The following is a 26521-nucleotide window of genomic DNA, read 5'->3' as shown; positions in this document are numbered from 1 at the left end:
GCGCCCAGCCAAGGCTGCACCAATTTAAATTTGCACTCCCACTAGTATTAGAAGAGAGTAACTATTTTCCTAAATCGTCACCAACTCAAAATGTTGTCAGACCTTTCTACCCCACTGCCCAGATCCCCTCCCCACAGGCAACCAATATTTTTTGCCATGTGTTTTATATCATTCTATAGACATCTCAGGTATATGCAGCAAGTACAGCTGCCCTGAGAGTGCTGCTAGTAACACAGGTTTACAAGCCCAGGTAAGGCCAAATATGAGATCCTTGTCTTGTCTCTTCAGGAACTAAAGAAGGAAAAATTGAAAAGGCATAGGGCCTGAGTTCCAAGATAGTTCCCAACCTTCTCAGGTGGAGGGTCCAGACCAGGTAGGCTTGGAAGAGTTGGGGCCCCAGCTTCTACTTTTAAGACATTTATTTTTCACCAACAAATTCTACTTCCTTATCTCTTTCACACACATAAATTCCAGACACACGTGTTCTCTCTATTATCAAAACAGCCCATGAGCATCTCGCAACTTGCAGCCCCTGTCACGTTTAGGGCCTGAGATTTGGAGTTGGATATGGGACTCCTGTTTGTGGCCTCCTCTCTTCCAGAGTCTTCCAGTGCAGTCCAGATAACATCTCTGAGAGTCTCTTGAGGCCACTGAAGCAAAAGGCTTCAAGGTTTGTTCTAGGCTTCTCCAGTTGGCAGGTCTTCCCCATCCTACCCCCTCCCTCAGGGCTGCCAGGCATATCCCTGCCTGGGCCTCCTGGCACAAGAGATAAAATGAACAGGGCTACTCCCAGCAACTGGTCCAGGAGATACCAGCAGGGAGGGAGCAAGAGAGAAGAAACATGTCAGGGTGCTCACAGGAGTAGTTGGGGGTAAGTTTTGCTCTTTCCAGATTCTTAAGCCAACAAAAGTGCCTTCATCATTTTCTGTCTGAAAGACAGAAAGCCCAGAAGGAGCCCAGAAGCAACAGTTCAAGACAGGTGCTTCCTGCAACCAAGTGGATAAGAGGAGCGACCTGCAGCCATGGGACAGGGTGAGCCAAGCCAGCGCTCCACAGGTCTTGCTGGACTGTATGCAGCCCCTGCAGCATCACCTGTTTTCATTAAAGGAAGTGGGATGGATGGTGGGTGGGGAGGTGGTGGTACAACCATGGCAGGGGAAGGGGTACTGGTGATGGTGAGCTGGCTGTGGAGCATCGTGTCATGGTGGGTGCTGGTGGAGGCAGAGGCGATGGTGGGGTGGCTGTGGAGCGTGGTGTGATGGTGGGTGCTGGCGGAGGCGATGGTGGGATGGCTGTGGAGCGTGGTGTGATGGTGGGCGCTGATGGAGGTGATGGTGGGCTGGCTGTGGAGCATGGTGTGATGGTGGGTGCTGGTGGAGGCGATGGTGGGGTGGCTGTGGAGCGTGGTGTGATGGTGGGTGCTGGTGGAGGCGGAGGTGATGGTGATGTTGTTATGGGGTGGTTATGGGGTAGGATGTTGGGGTAAACTGGTCATGATAGCTGTATGATGATGGTGAGATGGTGAAGTTGGTTAACATGGGTTTATATTCTTATCCCAAGGTCATCATAGCATAAGTGTTCACAGCTTACTGATACAAATGAGAGACACCCTGTGATACAAATGAGAGACACCCTGGGTAGCATGAAGGTGTCACATCTTCTACAACAAATGGGAGAGAAGGAGAGGTGGGAGTCAGGGAATCCACCTAAAAGGGGCAGCAGGCAGACACAAAGCAAGAAACCAACAGAGGTGGTCAGAGTCGCAGCACTCTTGGCAGGAATTATTATCTCCTGGCCTGAGAATTGCCTGGCTGTTCTGTGTCCAGGGAGAAGCAAGAGGGTAGGCAGAGGGAAATGGTGCAGGGGTGTGGGGACAATGGGATGCAGCTATGGTTCTGTTTCTATAGAAACTGCCTCACTCCCCACCCTGGTTGGCCAGTCTGGTGTGCGGAGGGCAACTGGCCCTGAGACCAACACCTGAGAGGGAAATAAAAGAATTCTGGGTGAATTCAGTAAATCATCTCAGCCACGTCTTGTGAAAATAGGGCAGACACCAATAAATTGTCCTTTTTTTTCAAACGGAGTCTCTCTCTGTCGCCAGGCTGGAGTGCAGTGGTGTAATCTTGGCTCACTGCAACCTCCGCCTCCTGGGTTCAAGTGATTCTCCTGCCTCAGCCTCCCGAGTAGCTGGGACTACAGGTGCCTGCCACCACGCCCGGCTAATTTTTTGTACTTTTAGTAGAGACGGGGTTTCACTTTATTGGCCAGGATGGTCTCGATCTCTTGACCTCATGATCCACCCACCTCAGCCTCCCAAAGTGCTGGGATTACAGGCGTGAACTACCGCACCTGGCCAAATTGTTCTTTTTATTCTTAGAGACCAGACAAATTAAAAACCTACTCAATCAGAGAAACACATTCAAAGATATCAGGAGATTGTTTAGTCCCAAACCAGAGGATGCCCTGGGCACTAAATTCTTTCCAGGTAGTGGGTGGCAGAGGGCCCAGTAGCCACCAGATGAGAATCACTGAGTATGAGCTCATGGCATGCCGCAGTGGCTGCAGCTGACTTGTGCTGACTTGCGAGAGGCAATTGCTAAATTTTGAGGAATCCTGTGAACCAGTTCTTAAACAGAGGCATTATTAAAAATTAAACTGTATAAACTTACAAGTAAAAAATTTGTATTAAAAAGAAAGATAATAAGTACTCTAAACTCATCACCTCCTACATATTTTACTCCTTTTCACCTTTATGTTCTTGAGGGTGTTTACGTCTCCTGTATCTCTGTGCTGGAAAAACCACATGATGATGTGCCAGTCCGCGCCTCTTCACAGTTCTGCGCTTGCTGACATCACCTCAGTAGCTTCAAACTGGCCACAGAGGGAGTATTTTACACCACAGAACTTGGCAAATGCTGTAACTCAGTACGCCCTTTCCCCTCACCACCCCCTCCCCCCAGCCAGTCGTTAAACACATCACTGCTTGAGGGGCACATGTGCGGCAGCGCCGGGGTGTTGTGAAAGGCAGAGAGGGAGGAGGGTGGGATACTGTGCGCCTCTGAAGAGCATTCCACATGGTCTCCGTGTTAACGCAACTTCTCATGGTCTGTGGTACAAATAGGAGATGCTGGGAAAACACGAAGGTGTCATTGCCTCAAGACCCAGTGGGAGAGAAGGGGAGGTAGGAGTCAATGAATCCACCTAAAAGGGGCAGAGGCAGAGATAAACCAAGAAACCAGGCAGACCTAAAGAATGCAGAAATCTCAGGGGCCCTGCGAGGGTCTGGCGGCACAGGTGGGGGCCTGAGGCCCCTGTGATGCATCTGAGAAAATCTTCTTTAAGGCTGTCCCAATGTTCTCATCCATTCACTGACGGAGCAAACACTGATTGGCTATCTATTGAGTTCTGCTGGGCAGAGGATGCAGATAGGAGAAAGCACTGTACCTCGGGGAGCTTCCCCCAGTGAAAGCGGGAGCAGAGGGCTACTCAGGTGACAGGTATCAAATGGGATAAGTGCTGAAGAAAGTGGAGCGGAGTACTGTGGGAGCCCAGAGGACTGACCTCTTCCAGGAGGAGTCAGTGAAGGCTACAGAAGTGGGTGCCTTTGGATCTTGGAAGATGAGTAGACATCTGCCAGGTAGAGAAGAGATGGTGGGAGCCTTGCAGACCGAACCGGAATCCAAATGAATTCTAGTGACTCTCGCCATAACACTATGGTCATTACTTGGGTTCAGATACACTGAGGCTCGAGTCATATGACTTAGGATGTGACTAAGGCATTCCACCATCCAAGCCAACTCAACCAGTCTGCAGAGGGAGGGCTTATCCTGGGCCTCAGCACAAGCTTTGTGCTAAGCAGAAAGAGGAATCATTGTTGGTTTCTGAGTGCTGCTGTACTTCAATTTACAAATCCCAGCCTCCCTGTGGCTACTTTATCTATAGCCATGGCCTGACCAAGCCAAGTGGAGGAGGGGGATACAGGGATGCAAGGGGCACCCAGGGACACCAGGACCAGACACAGAGAGGTTTCTTCCCTCCTCTGCACGCTTTAACATTTCTTCATATTCAACGATGTCAGTTCTTTTGCCCTAAATAGACATCATTGGCATCTTCTATCATCCCATCACTAGTGAAAGAAAAAGTAGAACATCGTTCCCCTCTACTCTTCAACTCTAAGGCAGAGAGACTGGGAAATGAGGGAAATTTGAAGTAGGGGTATCCTGAATTTGACAAGATATGTCTTGTAGTCTAAAGGACATTGCCATCAGGGTCATATCACTTCCCTGAAGTGGGTTAGACCTCATTTCATACCTGCGAGCAAAAGCCATAGTTTCTCTCTTGTGGCAGCTGAGCCAGTACAAAACACTGCAGGCTGCCTTTCAGACCAAGGAGATTCCCAATGGCCTTCTGCCATCAAAGGAACAAAAAGTGCACAATTCCTTTGCTGCAAGAAAAAAACCTAAAATTTTTTTTCCAGCATTGTTCCTTAACTTGGGCTTGCTGAACATATCTTTTGACTTCTTTACTCCTTGTTTTTTTCTTCCCTCTTGTATTAGTCCATTCTCACACCGCTATAAAGACATACCTGAGATGTAATTTGTGAAGAAAATAAGTTTAACCAGTTCATGGTTCTGTGGGCTGTGTAAGCTTCTGCTCCTGGGGAGGCCTCAGAAAACTTACAATCATGGCAGAAGGGGAAGCAAGCACATCTTCACATGGTCAGTGGGAAAGAGAGAGTGAAGGAGGAGGTGCTACACACTTTTAAACAAGCAGCACTAAGGGGATGGTGCTAAACCATTAGAAACTGCCCCCATGATCCAATCACTTCCCACCAGGCCCCTCCTCTAACACTGGGGATTACAATTCGACCTAATAGTTGGGCTGGGACGCAAAGCCAAACCATATCACCTCTGTTAAATGAGAATTGATTAACAGACTGTCATAATACTCTTGAGCCACCTACGTGAAGGGTTTTTGTGGGCTGCATAGTGCTGTGAGTTTATAGTAAGACTTTAGGTCAAAAAGCCACCATGCACAGTCTCAGGCGAGTCAGTTCCACACTCAGCCTCACTCTTCTCATCTATAAAACAAGAGAATTGGACTCAGTGATCTCAAAACCAGCTCTAAAATTTAACTGATTGTGCTCTAAGAAAAAATGAGTAGGGGTGAGAAAGATTTTGGGTTTTATTCATTGCTTGTGGATTGGGACCAGAAAAAGGAGGCCAACAATGAGAATAAGCATTACATTTATTAATAATAGTTACAACAACAGCAGTTTCATTTATTGGGACTTATGTGTAGCTGACACTGTGCTAAATGTATTACACATCATCTAATCCCCACAACTATGAAAGGAGGGATGATTATTCTAAGGAAAAGGAAACTGAGGCTCAGGGTGGTTAAGTTACTTGCCTGGGATTGCGCAGCTAAAACGTAAGTGGAGCCGAGGATTTGAACCCTGGTCTCTCTGACTCCAGAATCTCTGCTTGTACTTATATTGTCACATTTACTTAGTTTCTATGACTTCTCTCTTTCCCACAACAGCCCTGGGTATCAAGAGCTGCGACTTTCAGGCAGCAAGAAACAATGAGGAGCACCACACCAAGGCCTTCAGCTCCCGGCGCCTCTTTGTGAGGAGGGGGCAGCCCTTCACCATCATCCTGCACTTCCGCGCTCCAGTCCACGCATTTCTGCCTGCCCTGAAGAAGGTGGCCCTCATCGCACAAACTGGTTAGTGAGACAGGCCTAGACTCCCGGCAGCAGGCCTGGGGGTTTCTCTCCAGCAACCTGTTAGGGAATCAAGGGGCAAACGGCCCACACTGCAGCTGGGCTGTAAGAAGTCCTGCCCACCTGGCAGGGCAGTGATGAGGGTGCCATGAGATTATGTGCCTGGTAAATGTTGTTTATGATGAGTCAGAAGCTGCCTAGCAGCAGCATCACCAAGGGCCTCTTTTCGGTTGCAAATATAACAGTAGCTTTGTAGAAAATTCTGGATGGGGCCGGGCGCAGTGGCTCACACCTGTAATCCCAGCACTTTGGGAGGCCGAGGTGGGTGGATCACCTGAGGTCAGGAGTTCAAGACCAGCCTGACCAACATGGTGAAGCCCCGTTTCTACTAAAAATACAAAACATTAGCCGGGCATGGTGGCGGGTGCCTGTAATCCCAGCTATCCGGGAGGCTGAGGCAGGAGAATCACTTGTACCCAGGAGGTGGAGGTTGCAATGAGCCAAGATAGTGCCACTGCACTCCAGCCTGGGCAACAAGAGCAAAACTCTGTCTCAAGAAAAAAAAAAGAAAGAAAGAAAAGAAAATTCTGGATGGAATTGAACCCAAGCTAAATATAACATTTAACTGCCACTGTTTATTGAATCCATACTACCTGTCAGGTGTTGGGCCAAGTACTTCACACACAATAGTTCGTTCAGTTCTCCTATGGGCCATGAAGCAGGTACTGTGATGATGCCCATTTTAGAGACTATGATGTGGGTCTGTGGGTGCCAAAAACCTGTGCTCTCCTATCACTTTCTTGATGGGTCTCATTTCTAGACAGGTCATTTTCATTATCCTCAGAAACAACTTTCACCTGCTCCATCTTTGAAATACCCTGACCTTGGCCGGGCGCAGTGGCTCAAGCCTGTAATCCCAGCACTTTGGGAGGCTGAGATGGGCGGATCACGAGGTCAGGAGATCGAGACCATCCTGGCTAACCCAGTGAAACCCCGTCTCTACTAAAAAATACAAAAAAAACTAGCCGGGTGAGGTGGCGGGCGCCTGTAGTCCCAGCTACTGGGGAGGCTGAGGCAGGAGAATGGCGTTAACCCAGGAGACAGAGCTTGCAGTGAGCCAAGAATCGGCCACTGCACTCCAGCCTGGGCGACAGAGCGAGACTCCGTCTCAAAAAAAAAAAAAAAAAAAAAAAGAAATATCCTGACCTTATTACTCTGAGTTGTGACCAAGAAGTCCCAATGACAGACTCGTCACTGTGTGACTGCAGGAGAGCAGCCTTCCAAGGTCAACAGGACCGAAGCCACATTCCCAGTGTCCAGTCTGGGGGACCGAAAGTCGTGGAGTGCAGCAGTGGAGGAGAGAGATGCCCAGTCCTGGACCATCTCTGTGACCACACCTGCGGATGCTGTCATTGGCCACTACTCGCTTCTGCTGCAGGTCTCAGGCAGGAAGCCACGCCTCTTGGGCCGGTTCACATTGCTCTTTAACCCCTGGAGTAGAGGTAAGTTTGGACCTGGGCCAGCCTGGGCTGCACGGGGACTCCAGACACTGGAGCTGGGGTGCAGCTCTGGCAGGGAGCACCTGTGCCAGGTACCTGCAGCAACCCTCTCTAAGGACAGCACCAACACCCAGTCTGTGCCAGGGCCTTCTACCTGGATGAACCAGCTCTCAGACCCAGGGTCCTGTTTTGGTGTCACTCCTGGGAGAAGCAGGTTGAGGCTTCCCACTGAAAGTGAAAGCTTGTCTCATCACCAGACCCTGGTGCTGGCTCAGGCTATTTTGGTCACAGGAGTTGAGACTCACTGAGATGACCCTGGGAGAACTGCCCTTCATTATAACAGTGCAGGGGTGAGAACTGGAGAGGGCCTCAGGAATGGCCTGAAGATGGGCTTCTCTCTCTCTCCCTGCCATTCTGTCTCCAGAGTACACTCAGGCTTTGCGGGACCTGAAGCTGATGCAATTTGGGGGGCCCTCTTTAAGAAAAAGAACATGCCATTTGGAATTGATAAGGCCCCCTGCCAACCAGGGCCCCAGGAGGTCTGTGTTATTCCACAAGCCTCTGCTTCTGCTTCCCAGGAAATGTACTGCTCCCTGTCTTTCCTCCTCTCTTCTGGCTCGTTCTGTTCTTGAAGATTTCTGGGCGCTCTCCAGACCCACCTACCCAAGTGTCTGATGGGACCCTACCATTCACCAGCCTGTGAGCGGCTTCCCTGGGGTCAGGTGACCTCCTGTGGGCCCCCCATCCACAACCATGACCACCTCTAGCAATGCTCAGCCCTAGCTGTGGCTGGAGCCATGTCGTCTAGAAATGGCCATCTGACATAATACATGTCCAAATAAGACCCAAAGTAGGACCCATCGTCTCTTCCTCCCCACTCTGAAGATTGTGTCTGTCTTTGTTTTTAAATCTACCTCACCCACCTTCATCCTTGGGCTCCCTGAAGGGTTTGTTGGGAGAATGAAAAAGAGTTTCTCCCGGCCTTCCTGTCTTTACAACATCAAACGAGTACACAGCCCTTTTCCTCTCAAGAATTTTGCTGCCAACGTGGCAAGGCAGGGCTGGGAAACTGGCGGAAACACGGGGAGATGGAAGAGCCTTCCCAGGTTCTTAAGGTTGGCCTCATGTCTGGTCCGCAGCTCCTGACTGCTTTTCTCTGTGGTACCTAAATCCCAGTGGGTTCTCTCTCCACTTCTCCTGTCCAGGGCAGGGTCCTCCCCCACTTCAGGTGGCCCCACCTGTCCTCAGCTCAGGCCCTTCTTTCCTGCTCCGAGGGCGCAGGTGGGTGGGTCAGCACATGGGAGCTAGTATTCATCCAGATGCCCCACGTGGATGAATATAGATGCAGGACCCCTCGGCTGGGGCAGGCCCTGTGGCTCTCCACGACTGGCAGAAAGCCCTTCAAGTCGCTTCCCTCCAAAGCTGAGGCTTTGGTGTACCCCCAGATCACCCTGAGTCTGCTTCCAGAGCCGGGCCCTGGCAACAACCGTAAAGACCTGGCAAAGACGGTTCTAGGACAGTGCTTGGCTCAGGGCGCCCACACTCTTGACTCCAGTGCAAGGAGTCCTGCCTTTGTGCTCAGTTTGTAGGGACCTGCCTAGGGAGGGCCTCTCTACCTGAGTATGGGCGGAGGTCTCTGTCTGGGCAGGGGAGAGTCATTGGCTCCGCTCATCCGGGAGGTGACTGGGGAATTTTCAGATGCCCTGGCATCGCAGCGTCATCTTGGCATGCTTGGAGATGGGGATTCAAAAGGAGATTTTACATCGTTTTACATCCTATGATAACAGTTGGAGCCCTGCTCATCGGCCAGGCACTTTATAAAGGGGGCTACATACGCCCAAGCAGAGAGGAGGAGGCTGGCACTGCTCGTGCTCTCATAAGCTACTTCCTAGAGCCCTGCAGATCCTGGGGCCAAACACCTCAGTTTGAAGTAATGTCAAAAAAAACAAAAAACAAAAAACAATGATGCCTAGTTGACTTCAGAGAGTACTCAGGATGGAAGGCAGAAGTGGAGGGCTACTTGGGCATATGGTTCTGTGATTTTAGACCCCAGATTTTTCAGGGCTTCTTGATTTCTGTTGCCTTATCCTTCTGTTGCCCTGAGGACCCTCATCCCCAGATGGATCCCTGGAGGGCTCCAGAGAGGTTAGCCCAGCAGCTCCTGTGGATGGTTTGGAAATCCTTTTCTCTCTCTAGTCCCCAGGAACTAGTCTAACCCCTGTCCACTTCACCTCGGCCATTGGGTCAGAGTGATTAGCCCTCAGCAAGCAGGGCAGTTGCCCTCCTGCTTCTAGCTTCCCAGAGTGGGTGATGGCCCCCTTAAAAGTCGCCCACCCTCCTCATGATGGCCAGCCCAACTCTAGGATGAGGAAAGCAGGAGGGGCACTGGGAAGAGACCGAGGGAGCCCTAGACTCACTTGGACACCGCCAGGGCAGAAATCCAACATTCTGACTTCCACTTCTCAACCCCGCTGCTCCTTCCCACCCTCCAACCCTGTCTTGCCAAATGTTCCTCTTCCTTCTGCTCACATCCATCAGCCTATGCTTAATTGTCTTTTTTCTGAAACACCAGGTTTTTCTTTTTTTTTTTTTTTTTTTTTTTGAGATGGAGTCTCGCTCTGTCGCCCAGGGTGGAGTGCAGTGGTGCAATCTCAGCTCACTGCAAGCTCCGCCTCCCGGATTTACGCCATTCTCCTGCCTCAGCCTCCCGAGTAGCTGGGACTACAGGTGCCCGCCACCTCGCCCGCCTAGTTTTTTGTATTTTTTAGTAGAGACAGGGTTTCACCGTGTTAGCCAGGATGGTCTCGATCTCCTGACCTCGTGATCCGCCTGTCTCGGTCTCCCAAAGTGCTGGGATTACAGGCTTGAGCCACCGCGCCCGGCCCAACACACCAGGTTTTTCATCACAAATTGAATTTATGGGAAAGACATACAAGCCACTTGGAAGCTCCCTGGCCTGTTGCCAATTTATCCAGGGACGATAGTGTTTTGGCTGTGAACAATTAGGATTTTCTTTTTTTTTTTTTGGAAACGGAGTTTTGCTCTTGTTGCCCAGGCTGGAGTGCGATGGCACAATCTCAGCTCACTGCAACCTCCACCTCCCAGGTTCAAGAGATTCTTCTGCCTCAGCCTCCCGAGTAGCTGGGATTACAGGTGTGCACTATGACACCCGGCTCATTTTTTATATTTTTATTAGTGATGGGGTTTCACCATGTTGGTCAGGCTGGTCTTGAACTCCTGACCTCAGGTGATCCACCTGCCTCAGCCTCCCAAAGTGCTGGGATTAGAGGCGTGAGCCACCACGTTTGGCTGATTTTCATTTGTTTTAAGAGAAAGTCTCTCACTCTGTCACCTAGGCTGGAGTGCAGTGGCACCATCATAGCTCACTGCAACCTCAAACTCCTGGGCTCAAGTTTCCTCCCGCCTCATCCTCCACACACCTGGCTGTTTTTTTTTTTTTTTTTTTTTTTTTGTAGAGACAGAGTCTTGCTGTGTTGCCCAGGCTGGTCTCAAACTCCTGGTCTCAAACTGTCCTCCTACTTTGGCCTCCCAAAGTGCTGGGATTATAGGTGTGAGCCACTGCACCTGGCCAACCAAGATTTTTAAGGTTGTTCTTGTCTTCCTGGCTGACCATAAGGGCCACACGCTGACTGACCCAGGGACTCTGGGCTGGGTCCCAGTGGGGGCAGTGAAAGAGGGACTTCCTCCTCAGTCTTCATTAGGCCCAGAGCTGACGGGGCGGCCTGCAGCCAAGCCTAATCTCGGCAGGGAGGACAGAGGCCTGGATGTGGAGGGTGGACCTGGCACCCTACAGGCCCTCATCCCTCCCCACCTCTCACCAGACGATGCTGTGTTCCTGAAGAATGAGGCTCAGCGCACAGAGTACTTGTTGAACCAGAATGGTCTCATCTACCTGGGCACAGCTGGCTGCATCCAGGCAGAGTCCTGGGACTTTGGCCAGGTACTAGGGCCCTCTAGGGGAGGAGCGTGTAGAGTGACTGTCCCATAACCTTGCATGTTCAGGCTAGACAGAGCTGATAGGTCCAAAAACCCCTGGTCATGAGACCATTTATTTAGCCTGTTTCAGCCTTGTGGTGCCCCCGCTTCCTCTGGGCCACATCAGAACATCCTCCAGAGCTACCAGAATTCTTTTCCTTAAAGCTGTGGCAAATCAAGCCTCAGTTACATCCCCACTGTCTTCGAGATAAAGACCAAATCCCCGTAGCCCAACATCTACGGTCCTTCCAGCCAGGCCCCTGCTCTGCTTTCCCCATGAACCACCCCATGTTCCAACTGCTCACCATCCTCAGAGCAACAAGCTGAATGTTCCCTTCGCCAGGAAGGGCTCCCCACCCTTATCTCCTGGCAAGCTCCCGCCCATCTCTCAAGACCTTCTCGAAGCCTTCCCCAACCCCCGAAGGCAGAGGGAACCTCTCCACCGTCCTGCTCTGTGCCTGCGTCTCTACAAGAGCCCTGGCCATGCTGCTGTGCTCTGTAATCTAAGGGGCTGCGCTGCATGTCCATCTCCAGTCCTAAACCATGGGCTCCTCAGGAACAGGAGGAGTATCCTCCACTCCAGGTTCAGGGCTGGTAGGGACAGTCGGGGTTCACTACATGGAAATGGAATGCAATGCAACAAAACGAAATGGTACAGCACGGGTCCCCGAGAGCTCACACCCTACCGGGAGTCAGACAATAGAATAGGCAAAGGACTAGATGCCTGGGAAAGGAACCTGGGTCACTTGAGAGGTGGGGGGAGGGAGCCAGAGCTCCTCAGAGGGATGAGGCAAGGGAGGCAGGTGTGGAGTGCGGGTCTGGGAGAAGGACGAGATAATGAGGCTGTCCTGCGGGATGAGTGCCTGACCTGAGAACCCTTCATCATGGCCCTGTGTGGTCCTTAACAGTTCGAGGGGGATGTCATCGACCTCAGCCTGCGCTTGCTGAGCGAGGACAAGCAGGTAGAGAAGTGGAGCCAGCCAGTGCACGTGACCCGTGTGTTGGGTGCTTTGGTAAGTGAGAGGCTGGGGAACCAGAAAAGAGTGGGGGTGAGACAAGAGCCCTCTGAGAGACCTGCCCCACCACCGTGGCCTCAGAAACCCCCAAATCACAACTGGCCCCCTTCTCCCAGGGTGTGGGGACAGTTCCTACAGAAGGGTCTGAGGAGGAGAAGAAGACAGGCAATAGCATCCACAGGGGGGAGAAAAGCAAAGAAATGTGTCCTCCCTCAGGACACAAGCCCGCAGAAGACTAAGCCTCCTTCCCGCCCACACCCAGTCCCATCCTGGAGCTTAGGTCCATGGGAAGGAGCTGGTAGGGCCCGTCTTACCCAGTGCTTGCTGCTGCAGTGATCAAAGGGACTTCTTTTACGTTTCTGAATTGTTCATAAGAATATGCAGACCATGATGGTAACTTGGTGCTTTCCCTTGTCCCTAAAAATCCTCTCAGAGGAGTCCTGTGTTCACCATTCCCTCTTTGCCACCGAAGTCCCCTCTGAAAAGGTGGTGAGGGTCCAGACCAGCCTGTGAGTTGAAAGAAGCTTGGGATAAGTGGCCTCCGGGACCCAGGTGCAAACCACCTTCAACGAGGGTGGAGGACTAAGAACCGGTGAAACCAGCCCCCGAGGAAGGGCAGCTCTCCTGCTCCTCTTTGTGGCTGGAGCCAGAGGACTTGTTAAGAAGGGCGGTCCTGGGCTCCAGCCCTAGGGCTATGGCCCAGGGGCCTAGGATGGAGCCCAGGAGCATGCAGGTTTAACCAGTACCAGGTGGCTCTGATGCTGGGGATCTGTTCACCACGGTTGGAGTACTGCGATGAGCCCTCCTTACCCATGCCCTGGAAGCTGTCCTGCCTGAGGGACTCATACTGACATCCACACATTTCCCCAAACAGCTGCATTATCTCAAGGAGGAGAGGGTCCTGCACACCCCGCAGACCCAGACCACCCAGGAAGGGGCCTTGCTGAACAAGCGCCGGGGCAGCGTGCCCATCCTGCGGCAGTGGCTCACCGGCCAAGGCCGACCTGTGTATGATGGCCAGGCCTGGGTGTTGGCCGCTGTTGCTTGCACAGGTTGGTCCCCTTGCCTCCTGTACAGAGTGCCCTGCCTCTTGGGTTGTTCCCTGGCCTCCCATGTGGGAGGGACATCTCCAAAAGCAGGTGCTGCCTCCCTGCGGCCACATTTCCCCGTCCCACTACACAGAAGTAGTTGCCCCAGGCAGCTCCTCCCACCAGCTTCTGCTGCTTTTCCCCTCAGGAAAGTTGGGCTCATTTGCAAACTCCGTTCCCAAATTCACTTAATTCCCCAACCCTGCCCCAGCAGAGCAGCTCCACCGCACTGTGTTCTATGCTCCGTTGCCTTCTCCCCTGCTGTATACCCTGCATGTGGTGGAACCTGTGCCTTACTGATCAGCCTTCATGCATCCTGTTCTTGGCTGCCACTTCTAGGTTCCACACTCCTCTGTTTTCCAGGTTTTCAGTGCCCAGAGGAGACATTGCAAATCCTAGCCTCCCACATGCCCCCAGCCCAGTCTCTAGAGCGCCCCCTGACACTCCACCCCTCTTCTCACAGTTCTGCGATGCCTGGGAATCCCTGCCCGTGTGGTGACCACGTTTGCCTCAGCACAGGGCACCGGCGGGCGCCTGCTCGTAGATGAGTACTATAATGAGGAGGGACTTCAGAACGGAGAAGGCCAGAGAGGCAGAATCTGGTGAGAAGCCTGAGGGAGATGAGGTTTCAGTCCAGGAAGGGCTCCAACCCTACATGGCACACCTCTGCAGGAACCCCACCCCCTGCGTGGCCCTGGCATGGAGAGTAGGCTTTCAAGACTCTTAGAGGCTGCGCTGATGGTCACTCCTTCCTGGGAGTGCCATAGCCACTTTGACACAGTGACCTCCCATCCCACTGGAACAACAACAACTGCCAGGCTGCGTTTCCAGAACCTCTTCAGCACTCCTTTTCCTTCCCACTTGAATTTTTCTCTTTGCTACATTCAGGATCTTCCAGACTTCCACAGAGTGCTGGATGACACGGCCTGCCTTGCCCCAGGGTTATGATGGATGGCAGATTCTGCACTCAAGTGCTCCTAATGGAGGTGGAGGTAAAGCCTAGGGGTGGGTCCAGGACCACGCAGGGCTACACAGAGCTGAAGAAGTCCCCTGGAGAGGACTCGGGAGCAGCAGGCAGTCCCAAAGGGGTCTGCATCCTCGAAAACAGTAGAAGCACAAGGCATGACAGCAGCCAGCAGAAAGCTGACCTGATGCCAGTGGGCTCATGGGAATAGAGGTGCCTGCCATCCTGGCTACGAGGCTGTAGGGAGACGAGGCACTTTAGAGCCGCGGGTGAGGGAGTTGGGTCACAGTGAAGGGCAGAGGATCTTAAGATGGCAAGTGACTGTGCTAGGCCAGGGGCTTGCAGCAAGGGGTTCTGAAGTTCTGGACATGGATGAAGAGGGTACCGGATAGGCTCAAGCCCAGAAAAAGGAAGCTTCAGGACCCACTAAAAGATAGCTCTTCCTCACCCAGGAACAGAAATGGCACAGAGCCTGGCACCTAGTAAGTGCTCAAGAAAGGTGGCCCTATTCCTGTCATATCCATAGTAAAGCTGGCTTGAGAGCTCCTCTCTCTAAGTGTGGCCCTCTGAGCTTCTGCCTGTCCAGTTCCTGAGAGAGCTTCTGTCAGAGGCCATGACCAAAAAGTTTTATCACTAAATGGTTGATCACTAAATAGTTTCACCTCTGTGATTCTCTCAGAAACCCTGCCTAGGGCTCACCTCTGACTTGGTCCTTGGGGAAGGAAAATAGGCTAGAGGATGGGGACTGAGGTGATGCAGTTCTGAACTGAGCAGAGGTCTAGGCATGGCTCCCATGCTCACCAACCTTTCTCTCCTTCAGTCCTGGGGTTCTGTGATCTGGTGCCGGTCAGAGCAGTCAAGGAGGGGACGCTGAGGCTGACCCCAGCAGTGTCAGACCTTTTTGCTGCCATAAATGCCTCATGTGTGGTCTGGAAGTGCTGTGAGGATGGGAAACTGGAGCTGACTGACTCCAACACAAAGTACGTTGGCAACAACATCAGCACCAAGGGTGTGGGCAGTGACCGCTGTGAGGACATCACTCAGAACTACAAGTATCCTGAAGGTATGGGCCAGGGAAGGACCCAGGCTTCTCAGTGTCTGAAACAGCAAGCGAGGGAAAGGGATGGGCCTGGCAGATGCAGTCAGAAAAAGTCTTGTCCTCTCCCCGTCATATAAAACAGGGTTTCTCAACCCCATTTGACACCATTGACATTTGGGCCCAGATATGTCTTTGTTGTAGGGACTGTGCACCCTAGGACATTCCTGACCCTCAGAGGAAGTGTAAATTCTTTCGCATAGGAAGATTCAGTTCCCTGCAAAACTGTCCTCAGAGACAGTGTTGACTTGTCCCCAACCTTCCTCTCTCATCGTTCAAGGGGCGAATTCATAGCACTTGAAAAAGAACTTGGTCCTTGAGCGGTTTGGAAGAGACACACTGTATCGGTGGTGGATCTGCCTGACACAGACGTTTTTGGGCTAAATACGGCCTTAGAGGCTTGCAGAGCTCTCATGACTTTGGCATTTGAGCAGAAGTGGGTAAATGGTTTTGATTCCCAGGGTTTTATGAGAAGCGTTTATACCACCCGGGTAAAAGGTCAGCTTTGTTTCTTCCCTTGTCCAGGGTCTCTTCAGGAAAAAGAGGTGCTGGAGAGAGTTGAGAAAGAGAAAATGAAACATGCGAAAGACAACAGCATCCGTCCTCCCTGTCTCAAGACTGCCAATCCTCTGTACCTGCTCTTGAAAGCACCTAGCTCCCTACCCCTGAGAGGGGATACCCAGATCTCGGTGATGCTGGTTAACCACAGTGAGCAGGAGACGGCAGTGCTGCTGGCAGTTGGGGTCCAGGCTGTGCACTACAACGGTGTCCTTGCTGCCGAGCTCTGGAGGAAGAAGCTGCACCTCACGCTCAGTGCCAACCTGGGTAACGCTCTATGGCCCCACCAGACACCCCCCCCCCCCCCACACACACAGCCCCTGCCTTGGGCAGGCAGCAGCCACAGGGCACCCCCTGCAGTCTCTAGAGATGGCTTTGAGCCCCTGCTGCTCACTCTCGTGTTCTCTGTCATTCACTCATTCAACACATATTTTTTGGGCCCGAAGCAGGAGAAAAACATGATGCCAACTGCAGTCAGATAAGTAAACAGACACTTCGCAGCAGTGTGAGAAGTGTTTGCTGAGTTTAACAGAGTGGAATGGCAGGAGAGCACCTCCCCCGCAGGCTGGAGTAAGCTGCCCCCAAATAAATTGTACTGCATTGAATCTGGAAGGATGAGTAGGAGAGTAATGGCCAGAAAAGTAAGTCACAGCATTCCAGACGGAAGGAGTAACATGTGCAAAGGGCCCTGCTCATCTCTGAGGTCCTTATTTACTTGGTCTGAGATGGGGTCCAGGCATTGTTTTTTTTCTTGCTTTTTGTTTTAAACACCCTGTGTTATTCTATGGTTAAGATTCCCTGAAGTAGAACAATTGCTTTTAAATTTTGCTGCACATTAGAATCACCTGGGGAAGTTTGACGCTCAGCCTGTATCTCAGGCCAATTAAATCACAAATTCCATGGTGGACTGGATGCAGTGGTTCATGACTGTAATCCCAGCACTTTGGGAGGCCAAGGCGGGTGGATCACCTGGGGTCAGGAGTTCAAGACCAGCCTGGGCAACATGGTGAAACCCCAACTCTACTAAAAATACAAAAATTAGCCGGGCTTGGTGTCACACGCCTGTGATCCCAGCTACTGGGGAGACTGAGGCAGGAGAATCGCTTGAACGCAGGAGGCGGAGGTTGTAGTGAGCCAAGATCATGCTACTATAGACTCCAGCCTGGGTGACACAGTGACACTCTATCTCAAAAAGGAAAAAAAAGAAAAAAGAAACTCCATGGTGGAACACATCAGAATTTTTAAAAACTCGAGTAATTCCAGTGTGCAGACAAGTGTGAGAATCAGTTGACGAGAGCTTGTCTACAGCGTTGCAACAGCCTTCTAACTGGTCACCTCACCTGCAGTCTCTGTATCACTCTTTCCTTTCCAAGCATGGGAGGAGTGGAGTCGGGGGTGGGGGGTGGCGTGAGAGCTGGACAGGGCCCAGGTGACACAGGGTCTTGTCTCTCTTGCTAAGGACTTTGAGTTTTGTTCTCTGGGTAATGGAAAACTGGTGGAAGGTTTCAACCAGGGTAGTCAATGGAATCAGAAATTCATCTTAACAAGAAAGAACTTTTGGCAGAATGGAATGGAAAGGGTCATATAAGAAAAGTGCTTCTTAACGTTAGCCGCACATTGCGTCATCTGGGGAACTTTTTTTGTGGGGCGGGGAGGGGGCAGCCTTCTGAGCCAGAGTAGGCTCAGAGTCTCTGATCATCTGGAAACTTTAAAAACTGCTGATGTCTTGGCCTCACCGCCAGAGTCTGATGTAACTGATTGGGGTGGGCCTGGTGTTGGGGTTGTTTTGTAAAGCTCCCCACTTGATTCTAATGTGCATCCAGAGTCTTGAGAAGCACGGAATTGAAGATGAGAAGGTTTTGTAATCATCAAGTCAAGAAATGAAGGCCAAACTAAGCTAGCAGCACTTAGAGTTAAAATGTATTATGGAGTTGGGATAGATGGGGCTTGTGACTGTGTGAGTGTGTATATGTGTGTGGTGGGTGCTTCTGGTTTGGGTGAGTCACTAGAACAGGAAAAATGGGGAAGAGCAGGTTTGGGGAGAAAAAGGATGAATTTGGTTGTGGCACGTTGTGTCTGAAAGCCCGTGACACGTGCACATGCAGCTGACCAGTGGGCAGCAGGAAACCTTGGTAAGATAAAGTTCTGGGCTGGAGCTCAGATGTGGAAATCCCAGCACAGGGGGGCCAACAAAGAGTCAGGGCATAGATGAGCTCACAGCAGTGGGGAGAGGACAGTGAGGAGATGAGAAGGTGAGGAGGGAACCCGGCAGCAGCAGCAGCATTTAGGGGGCGGTCAGGGGAAAAGCAGGGTAAGGGAGGCCAAATAGTCAAAGAAAGAAAGGAGGCACCCAGCAAGATCAGCAGAAAGGGCACAAGGTGTCAAGGCTGAAGAGCACTATTAAGAGAGTGGGCTTGCAGAGAAGCTTCCTGGGCGTTAAGACGATTGAGTTGGGAAAGTGAGACAAACCGTCTGGTCCTCCTTGGAGGCATGATAGAAAAAGGTGAGGCTGCGGAGTGGTCAGCCAGGGACACTGGACAGAGGGAGAGAGCTGAACCTGCTCCTATGCTGAGGAAAATACGCAGGCAAGAGGGAAAGAATGAGCTCAGGAGAGACGCGTTAAAATTGACAATGCTATGCCTGGGGATATGAGACAACTAGAATCACTAGCTCACATTTATCAGGCACTTACTGTTTGCCCAAAATGATGTTAAGTGCTGTATGTGCATCATCTTGTTAGGCCTCACAACAATGTTCTGAGGCAAGAACCATTGCTATCCCCACTTTACAGATGAGGAGATGAGACACAGAGAGGCTTGATAATTTACTCAGGTTACACAGCTAGTGTGATGGGGTCAGGAGGGGGCACAGATTTAGAAAGCAGAGGATTCACTTGGGCAGGGGGGATACCTCATCCCCGGAGCAGTGGTGACAGTAGGAGTCGGTATTTCTTCTGTAGGGTGACAGAGCAAGACCCTGTCTCTAACACAAAACAAAACAAAAACCCTACAAACAACACAAACCATCCCACTAGGAAGGCATTATTACACAAGGACACTGAGGCTCAAAGAGCTTAACTTGTTCCAGTTCACAGGGACCCTTCCCCAACCCCACTGAGGTGGTCTGCCAAGAGTGTTGTTGAGGGTGGTGATGGGGATGAGGGTGAGGAGTGAGGTCTTGAGTGAGTTCCAAGCGTACAATTGTTGGGGAAAATGAGGCATCTTTCTGGTCTCAGTGAGGCCCTGAGTCCTTTGCATTGTGTGTGTAACTATGGCTGTTTCTGGGGTACACACACCTGTTGGCACTGACTCCACCTGTCATGTGTTTCAGAAAAGACAATAACCATTGGCCTGTTCTTCTCCAATTTTGAGCGAAACCCACCCGAGAACACCTTCCTTAGACTCACCGCCATGGCAACACACTCTGAGTCCAGCCTTAGCTGCTTTGCTCAGGAAGACATTGCCATTTGTAGACCACATCTTGCCATCAAGGTAGGCACCAGTCCTCCCCTGAGTTGCCCTCATCTGCCACCACTCAGGTCCCCATTTCAGAAGGAATCCAAGCCCCTTCAGAGCAGATGACTGTGCTGCAGGATTACCAGAAAATGCTACATTTAAGAGCTCCTTCCCTTGAAAGACATAGTTTCTTCCATACCCTATTAAGGTGTAAATCTTCCAACTTCTTTAGTTAGTTAAGTAAAGGTTTCTAAAATTGGGCCCTTCCCAGTTGCTGCCTCCTACCTACAAGGATAATAGCCTATGTTTCTTTAGCACTCCATACACATGCCAGAGCGTTTTCACCTCCTCTCTCTTCTTTTTCCTTCCTTTCTTTCTTTTCTTTTTCTCTTTCTCTCTCTCTCTCTCTCTCTCTCTCTCTCTCTCTCTCTCTCTCCTTCTCTTTTCTTTCTTTCTTTACCCTGTGAGGTAGAACTGTTCCCATTATTCAGATAAAAACCACTGAGCCCTAGAGAGCAACATGCCCACGAGAATAAAAACAGGACATTCTAGAGGCTTATGGCTCTTGGTCCAGCCCTCTTTCCATGTGTCTACCCTGGCCAAAATGAATGAGATCTGATCCCTGCCCTCTAGCACGTTATAGTTTAGTTAGGGAGACACAACATTTGGTCTTCCAGGTAAGTGCTTTAATAGATGCACAAAGTTGCTATGGAATAAGTGAAGCAAAGGGGATTAATTCCAGCTGGTGGGTTCGGGGATGACCTTAGGAAAGAGATGACATCTATGCTGGGCCTTGAAAAATGGGTACCCTTTCAGTACAGAGGTAGGGGAAGGGCACTGAGACAGAAGAAGACAACAAAGAGGTGCAATGGAAGGTAGCCTGAGGGGTGTGCTGGGGATGGGACAGTCCCTGATGGGGCTGGGATGTCACTTAGTCATGGGAAGAACAGGTAAGGTGGGAGAGGGGGGTTGGGGGCACACCGTGAAGAATGTTGAATACAATGTAAACTGAATTCCGAAGACAGTGGGAAACCCTCCAAGGGGTCTGCCTAGAGGAGAGGCGATGTCAGAAATCATCAGTGATGGACCAAGGGTGGGAATAAACGCAGGAGGCGCAGGTTGAGCGGTAGAAAACGTCAGCTGTGAAGCTTGGGTCAGCTTGGCAGAGATGAGGAAACTTACTGAGGAGGGTACAGGGGTACATGGGAGGAGAGAGTGACTGCGGCTGTACCCTTGGCATCCACACCAAGTATTGCCTCTTCCCACAGATGCCAGAGAAAGCAGAGCAGTATCAACCCCTCACAGCCTCAGTCAGCATCCAGAACTCCCTAGATGCCCCCATGGAGGACTGTGTGATCTCCATCCTGGGAAGGGGGCTCATTCACAGAGAGAGGAGCTACAGGTAAGTGATGGAAGGCTTCTAATCTTCCTGAAATGTCTCAATGGGTCAGAAAGGTGGGGCCCAAGAGACAGACTCTCTCTTTGCCATGTCCATGCAGACAGCAGATACCCCCAGAAACTGAACTAAAGGATTAGGGCTACCAAGTGGCTTCCCTCATCTTGGGACCACCATATCTGCAAGAGGATGGGAGTGAGGCAGGCTGTGTGGGCCCCTTGGGCACCCACCTGCCCTGGTTGCTGCCCTGATCTTGCAGGGAGAGCCTGGGTGTTGCTGTGAATGTAGGCGAGGGCATTAGGGCTAGGTATTGGAGAGTAATGAAGGGAGGCCAGGCTATCTTTCATTGTGGTCAGAGGGCTACGTTCCGGTAGTCACCACCACAATACACAATTTTGTTTAATTTATTCCCTTTTATTCCCATTTTCACCACCACCCTTCATATCCTTTTATTTGTACATGTAAAATGTGTACTGTTGCTTTCATGAGCCTGTATTTTTAACTTTACATATAAATTTATATTTAATTGCTTTTCTTTTCACTCAGAACTATGTTCTTTTTTTTTTTTCTTTTTTTCTTTTTTTTTTTCTTGAGACGGAGTCTCGCTCTGTCGCCCAGGCTGGAGTGCAGTGGCCGGATCTCAGCTCACTGCAAGCTCCGCCTCCCGGGTTTACGCCATTCTCCTGCCTCAGCCTCCCGAGTAGCTGGGACTACAGGTGCCCGCCACCTTGCCCGGCTAGTTTTTTGTATTTTTTAGTAGAGACGGGGTTTCACCATGTTAGCCAGGATGGTCTCTATCTCCTGACCTCGTGATCCGCCCGTCTCGGCCTCCCAAAGTGCTGGGATTACAGGCTTGAGCCACCGCTCCCGGCCAGAACTATGTTCTTAAGATTTATGCCCATACGTCTTCTGCTACAAAATATTTCATCATGTACACCCACCACTTTCTACCACTCCACTCCACAGAGATGGGCACCCAGAGTGCTTCCAACTCTCTGACACTGCAAATAATGTTGCAGTGAACATCCTCACACAAGTCTCCTTATATACTTGTTTGAAAATTTGGTGGAGTCTGGGGATATATATACACCCAGGAATAGAATTGCTGGGTCACAGGATATGATGTGGTTTGACCAGGTACTGTCAGCTTTGCAGAATGGCTGCAGGAGTCTCCACTCCCTCCAGCAGTACATGAGAGTTTCTATATTCCTACCTCTCCTTCCTTCCTGGCAATACCCAGCTATTAACATTTTCTTCCAGTCTAATAAAAATGAAGTAATATCTTACTATTATTTTAATTGCAACTCTTCATATGTTTGTTAGCCTTTTATGTCTTCTCGGTAAGTAGTTTGTCTTTATTTTGCCTATTTTTCCTTTGGTGTTTCTGCACTTCCTTCTTACTGATTTGTAGAAGTTTCCTGTATAGTCCAGGTATTAGTCCCTTGTTGGTTTTAGATGTTGCAAATATCTTCTTTCATTATGTCTACTGCATCCTTAGTTGAATAGACAGTATAAAGTTCAAGATACCTACTCCTACCATCCCTGAGGTCCCTAGCAGGTGTTTGGGTTACTGAGCTACTACCTCAGCCTCATGAAACTTAATGAGTCATTCTTGCCAAGAAATCGAGAGGAGGGACTGTCAACACTTAACCAGACTTTTGTGATCTCCCAAATCAGTTGTGGGGCAAAGCTCCCCAAAGGAAGTCTGTCACCAAAAGAAGGTTTATAGGCAGGCCAGGAGGTTGCTGACAAGATTCCAAACGCCATCTGCTGACATACTGACATCCTCGCCATAAGCCTGCTACATCCACTGTGCTTAGCAATAAGCAAGGGTTCCAAAGCTATAGCTCTTTGTATTAGTTTGTTTTCACGCTGCTAATAAAGACATACCCGACACTGGGAAGAAAATGAGGTTTAATTGGAGGTTTAACAGTTCCAAATGGCTGGGGAGGCCTCAGAATCATGGCGGGAGGCAAAAGGCACTTCTAACAGGGTGGTGGCAAGAGAAAATGAGGAAGAAGCAAAAGCGGAAACCCATGAGAAACCTATCGGATCTCATGAGACTTACTATCACGAGAATAACATGGGAAAGACCAGCCCCTGTAATTCAATTACCTTCCCCTGGGTCCCTCCTCTGAGGAATGGGTGATAGAACTCAAGTTGAGATTTGGGTGGGGACACAGCAAAATCATATCATTCCGCCCCTGGCCCCTCCAAATCTCATGTCCTCACATTTCAAAACCAATCATGCCTTCCCAACAGTTCCCCAAAGTCTTAACTCATTTCAGCATTAATCCAAAAGTCCACAATCCAAAGTCTCACTTGAGACAAGGCAAGGCCCTTCTGCCTATGAGCCTGTAAAATCAAAAGTAAGCTAGTTACTTCCTGGATACAATGGGGGTACAGGTATTGGGTAAATACAGCCATTCCAAATGGAGAAATTGACCAAAACAAAGGAGTTACAGGGCCCATGCAAGTCCAAAATCCAGCAGGGCAGTCAAATTTTAAGGCTCCAAAACGATCTCCTTTGACCCCAGGTCTCACATCCAGGTCACACTGATGCAAGAGGTGGGTTCCCATGGTCTTCGGCAGCTCTGCCCCTGTGGCTTTGCAGGGCACAGCATTCCTCCCAGTTGCTCTCATGGGCTGGCGTTGAGTGTTTGTGGCTTTTCCAGGCACACAGTGCAAGTTGTCAGTGGATCTACCATTCTGGGGTCTGGAGGATGGTGGCCCTCTTCTCACAGCTTAACTTGGCAGTGCCCCAGTAGGGACTGTGTGTGGGGGCTCTGACCCCACATTTCTCTTCTGCACTGCCTTAGCAGAGATTCTCCATAAGGGCCCCACCCTTGCAGCAAACTTTTGCCTGGGCCCCCAGCAATTTCCATAGATAATCTGAAATCTAGACAGAGGTTCCCAAACCTCAGTTCTTGACTTTTGTGCACCCACAGGCTCAACACAGCTTCCATGTGGAAGCTGCCAAGGCTTGGGGCTTCCACCCTCTGAAGCCACAGCCCAAGCTGTATGTTGGCCCCTTTCAGCCACGGCTGGAGCAGCTGGGACACAGGGCACCAAGTCCTTAGGCTGCATACAGCACAGGAACCCTGGGCCTGGCCGACTAAACCACTTTTTCCTCCTGGGCCTCCGGACCTGTGATGGGAGGGGCTGCCATGAAGTTCTCTGACATGGCCTGGAGACATCTCCCCCTTGATCTTCAGGATTAACATTAGGCTCCTTACTACTTATGCAAATATCTGCAGTCAGCTTGAATTTTTCCCCAGAAAATGGGTTTTTCTTTTCTATTGCATAGTCAGGCTGCACATTTTCCAAACTTTTATGCTCTGCTTCCCTTATAAAACTGAATGCCTTTAACAGCACCCAAGTCACCTCTTGAATGCTTTGCTGCTTAGAAATTTCTTCCACCAGATACTCTAAGTCATCTTTCTCAAGTTCAAAGTTCCAAAAATCTCTAGGGCAGGGGCAAAATGCCACCAGTCTTTTTGCTAAAACATAACAAGGGTCACCTTTGCTCCAGTTCCCAATAAGTTCCTCATCTCCATCTGAGACCACCTCATCCTGGATTTTATTGTCCATATTGCTATCAGCATTTTGGGCAAAGCCATGCAACAAGTCTCTAGGAAGTTTCAAGCTTTCCCACATTTTCATCGTCTTCTGAGCCCTTCAAGCTGCTCCAATCTCTGCCTGTTACCCAGTTCCAAAGTCACTTCCACATTTTCAGGTATCTTTTCAGCCATGCCCCAATCTACTCATACTAATTTACTGTATTAAGTTTGTTTTCATGCTGCTGATAAAGACATACCTGAGACTGGGAAGAAAAAGACGTTTAATTGGACTTACAGTTCCACATGGCTGGGGAGGCCTCAGAATCATGGCAGGAGGCAAAAGGCACTTCCAACAAGGTGGTGGCAAGAGAAAATGAGAAAAAAGCAAAAGCAGAAACCCGTGATAAGTCCACCAGATCTCATGAGACTTATTCACTATCACGAGAATAGCACGGGAAAGACCAGCCCCCATGATTCAATTACCTCCCCCTGGGTCCCTTCCACAACTCATGGGAATTCTGGGAGATAGAATCCAAGTTGAGATTTGGGTGGGGACAGAGCCAAACCATATCATTCTTCCAAACAAACTCCAGTATGATTACCAGGAATTGAACCAGAAGGAAGTCACAGATGACAAAAGGAACAACAGATGTAGCTTGGAAGCCCTTAGGATGTATCTCTTCTCAACCATGCAGTTGCTTAGCATTGGGCGGTTCCTTTCTTCTATTCCTTTATAAACACTTCCATTTTAATAGCAAGGTACTTAGATGTTTATTTCTGCATGGTCCACCTCTTCAAGCAAGGAAGGATCAAAGTCACTGGGACCAGCAGAGCAATGAACCTGGGACAGAACTAGCACCTGCCTTTTCCTTTATTTCAGATTTGGTTCAGTGTGGCCTGATAACACCATGTGTACCAAGTTCCAGTTCACGCCGACACATGTGGGGCTCCAGAGGCTCACTGTGGAAATGGACTGCAACATGTTCCAGAACCTAACCAACTATAAAAATGTCACCGTGGTAGCCCCTGAACTTTCAGCTTAAACTTCCAGCTCTATCACCACTCTCCTGCCAACTCTTGCTCTACAATCTAAACCAAACATGTGCTAGGAAGAGAAACTTCACGTCTCAGTGTGTTGCTATAAAGGAATACCTGAGGCTGGGTAGTTTAAAAGAAAAGAGGTTTATTTGGCTCACAGCTCTGCAGGCTGTACAAGAAACAGTGAGGGCTTCAGGATGCTTCTACTCATGCAGGAAGGTGAAGCGAGCCAACGTGAGCAGAGATCACAGGGCAAGAATGGGTGGCGGGGGGTAGGTGCCAGGTGCCAGCCTCATTTTAACAGCCAGCTCTGGGGTGGGGGAGGGACGTATAGAGCAAGAACTCACTCATTACCCCAAGGACGGAACCAATCCAGAGGGATCCAAACACCTCCCATTAGGCCCCACCTCCAACACTGGGGATCAAATTTCAACATGAGGTTTGCAGGGTTGAATATCCAAACTACATCACTTTATCAGACAAATGAGTAGTCATTCAGGATAAGCAGAAGAGTGACCAAGAACAAAATCAGATTCCCAGAAATCAATAGACAAGATGTTTATTTCTGTTACCTCAGCTAAGGCAGCCATGAAGACAAGTTGTCTTACAATAGACACTATTGGGCTGAAATGACAAAAAGAAGCCTTTGAAAAGATGCTCAGTTACCTGTACAGAGTACATTCAGATTGTTCAGGTTCAGGTTTTTCGCAACCATTTTACTGCTCATTAATACATTCGTAACTTACAGGTAAGGGAAAGGATCTAACACTTAAATCATTCTTATATTTCTGATGAAGTGGGATATTATCCCAAAATGGAATTTTTAGGTAATCTCAAAATTACATTGATGAAGCTGGGCTCGGTGGCTCACACCTGTAATCCAGCACTTTGGGAGGCTGACGTGGGCAGATCACCTGAGGTTAGGAGTTCGAGACCAGCCTGGCCAACATGGTGAAACCCCATCTCTACTAAAAACACAAAAATTAGCTGGGCATGGTGGTGTGCATCTGTAGTCCCAGCTACTTGGGAGGCTGAAGCCAGAGAATCGCTTGAGAACCTGGGAGACGGAGGTTGCAGTGAGCTGAGATTGTGCCACTGCACTCCAGCTTGGGGGACAGAGTGAGACTC

General features: G+C 50.1%; 1 protein-coding gene across 3 annotated transcripts; it reads left to right on the top strand.

The window, feature by feature from the left end:
- Window positions 1–720: 720 nt before the first annotated feature.
- On the top strand, window positions 721–25473 carry EPB42 (erythrocyte membrane protein band 4.2). Of its 3 annotated transcripts, none has more exons than XM_010383787.2 (13): window positions 721–1032; window positions 5545–5730; window positions 6996–7229; window positions 11069–11187; window positions 12131–12235; window positions 13113–13290; window positions 13790–13928; window positions 14215–14318; window positions 15111–15353; window positions 15912–16211; window positions 19275–19435; window positions 20668–20801; window positions 25236–25473. In XM_010383787.2, exons 1-13 carry the CDS (start codon window positions 1023–1025, stop codon window positions 25396–25398), a joined length of 2076 nt encoding a protein of 691 aa, XP_010382089.1. In that variant the 5' UTR covers window positions 721–1022; the 3' UTR covers window positions 25399–25473. The 3 variants fall into 3 exon arrangements, with proteins under 3 accessions (XP_010382089.1, XP_030786010.1, XP_030786009.1); XM_030930150.1 differs by having other exon boundaries at window positions 814–871; XM_030930149.1 differs by lacking the exon at window positions 12131–12235 and having other exon boundaries at window positions 830–1032.
- The last annotated feature ends 1048 nt before the right edge of the window (window positions 25474–26521 follow it).

The sequence above is a fragment of the Rhinopithecus roxellana genome, chromosome 5 (genome assembly GCF_007565055.1).
Source record: "Rhinopithecus roxellana isolate Shanxi Qingling chromosome 5, ASM756505v1, whole genome shotgun sequence".
Classification (NCBI taxonomy): domain Eukaryota; kingdom Metazoa; phylum Chordata; class Mammalia; order Primates; family Cercopithecidae; genus Rhinopithecus; species Rhinopithecus roxellana.
Note: the sequence above shows the minus strand (reverse complement) of the source record. Positions and strands in the feature narration are given on the sequence as shown.

Excerpts from the sequence above, each read along its gene's own strand:
- EPB42 (XM_010383787.2), top strand. Across the intron at positions 5,731-6,995 it reads GGCCCTCATCGCACAAACTG|GAGAGCAGCCTTCCAAGGTC; the intron begins GTTAGTGAGACA and ends GTGTGACTGCAG. Across the intron at positions 16,212-19,274 it reads CACGCTCAGTGCCAACCTGG|AAAAGACAATAACCATTGGC; the intron begins GTAACGCTCTAT and ends CATGTGTTTCAG.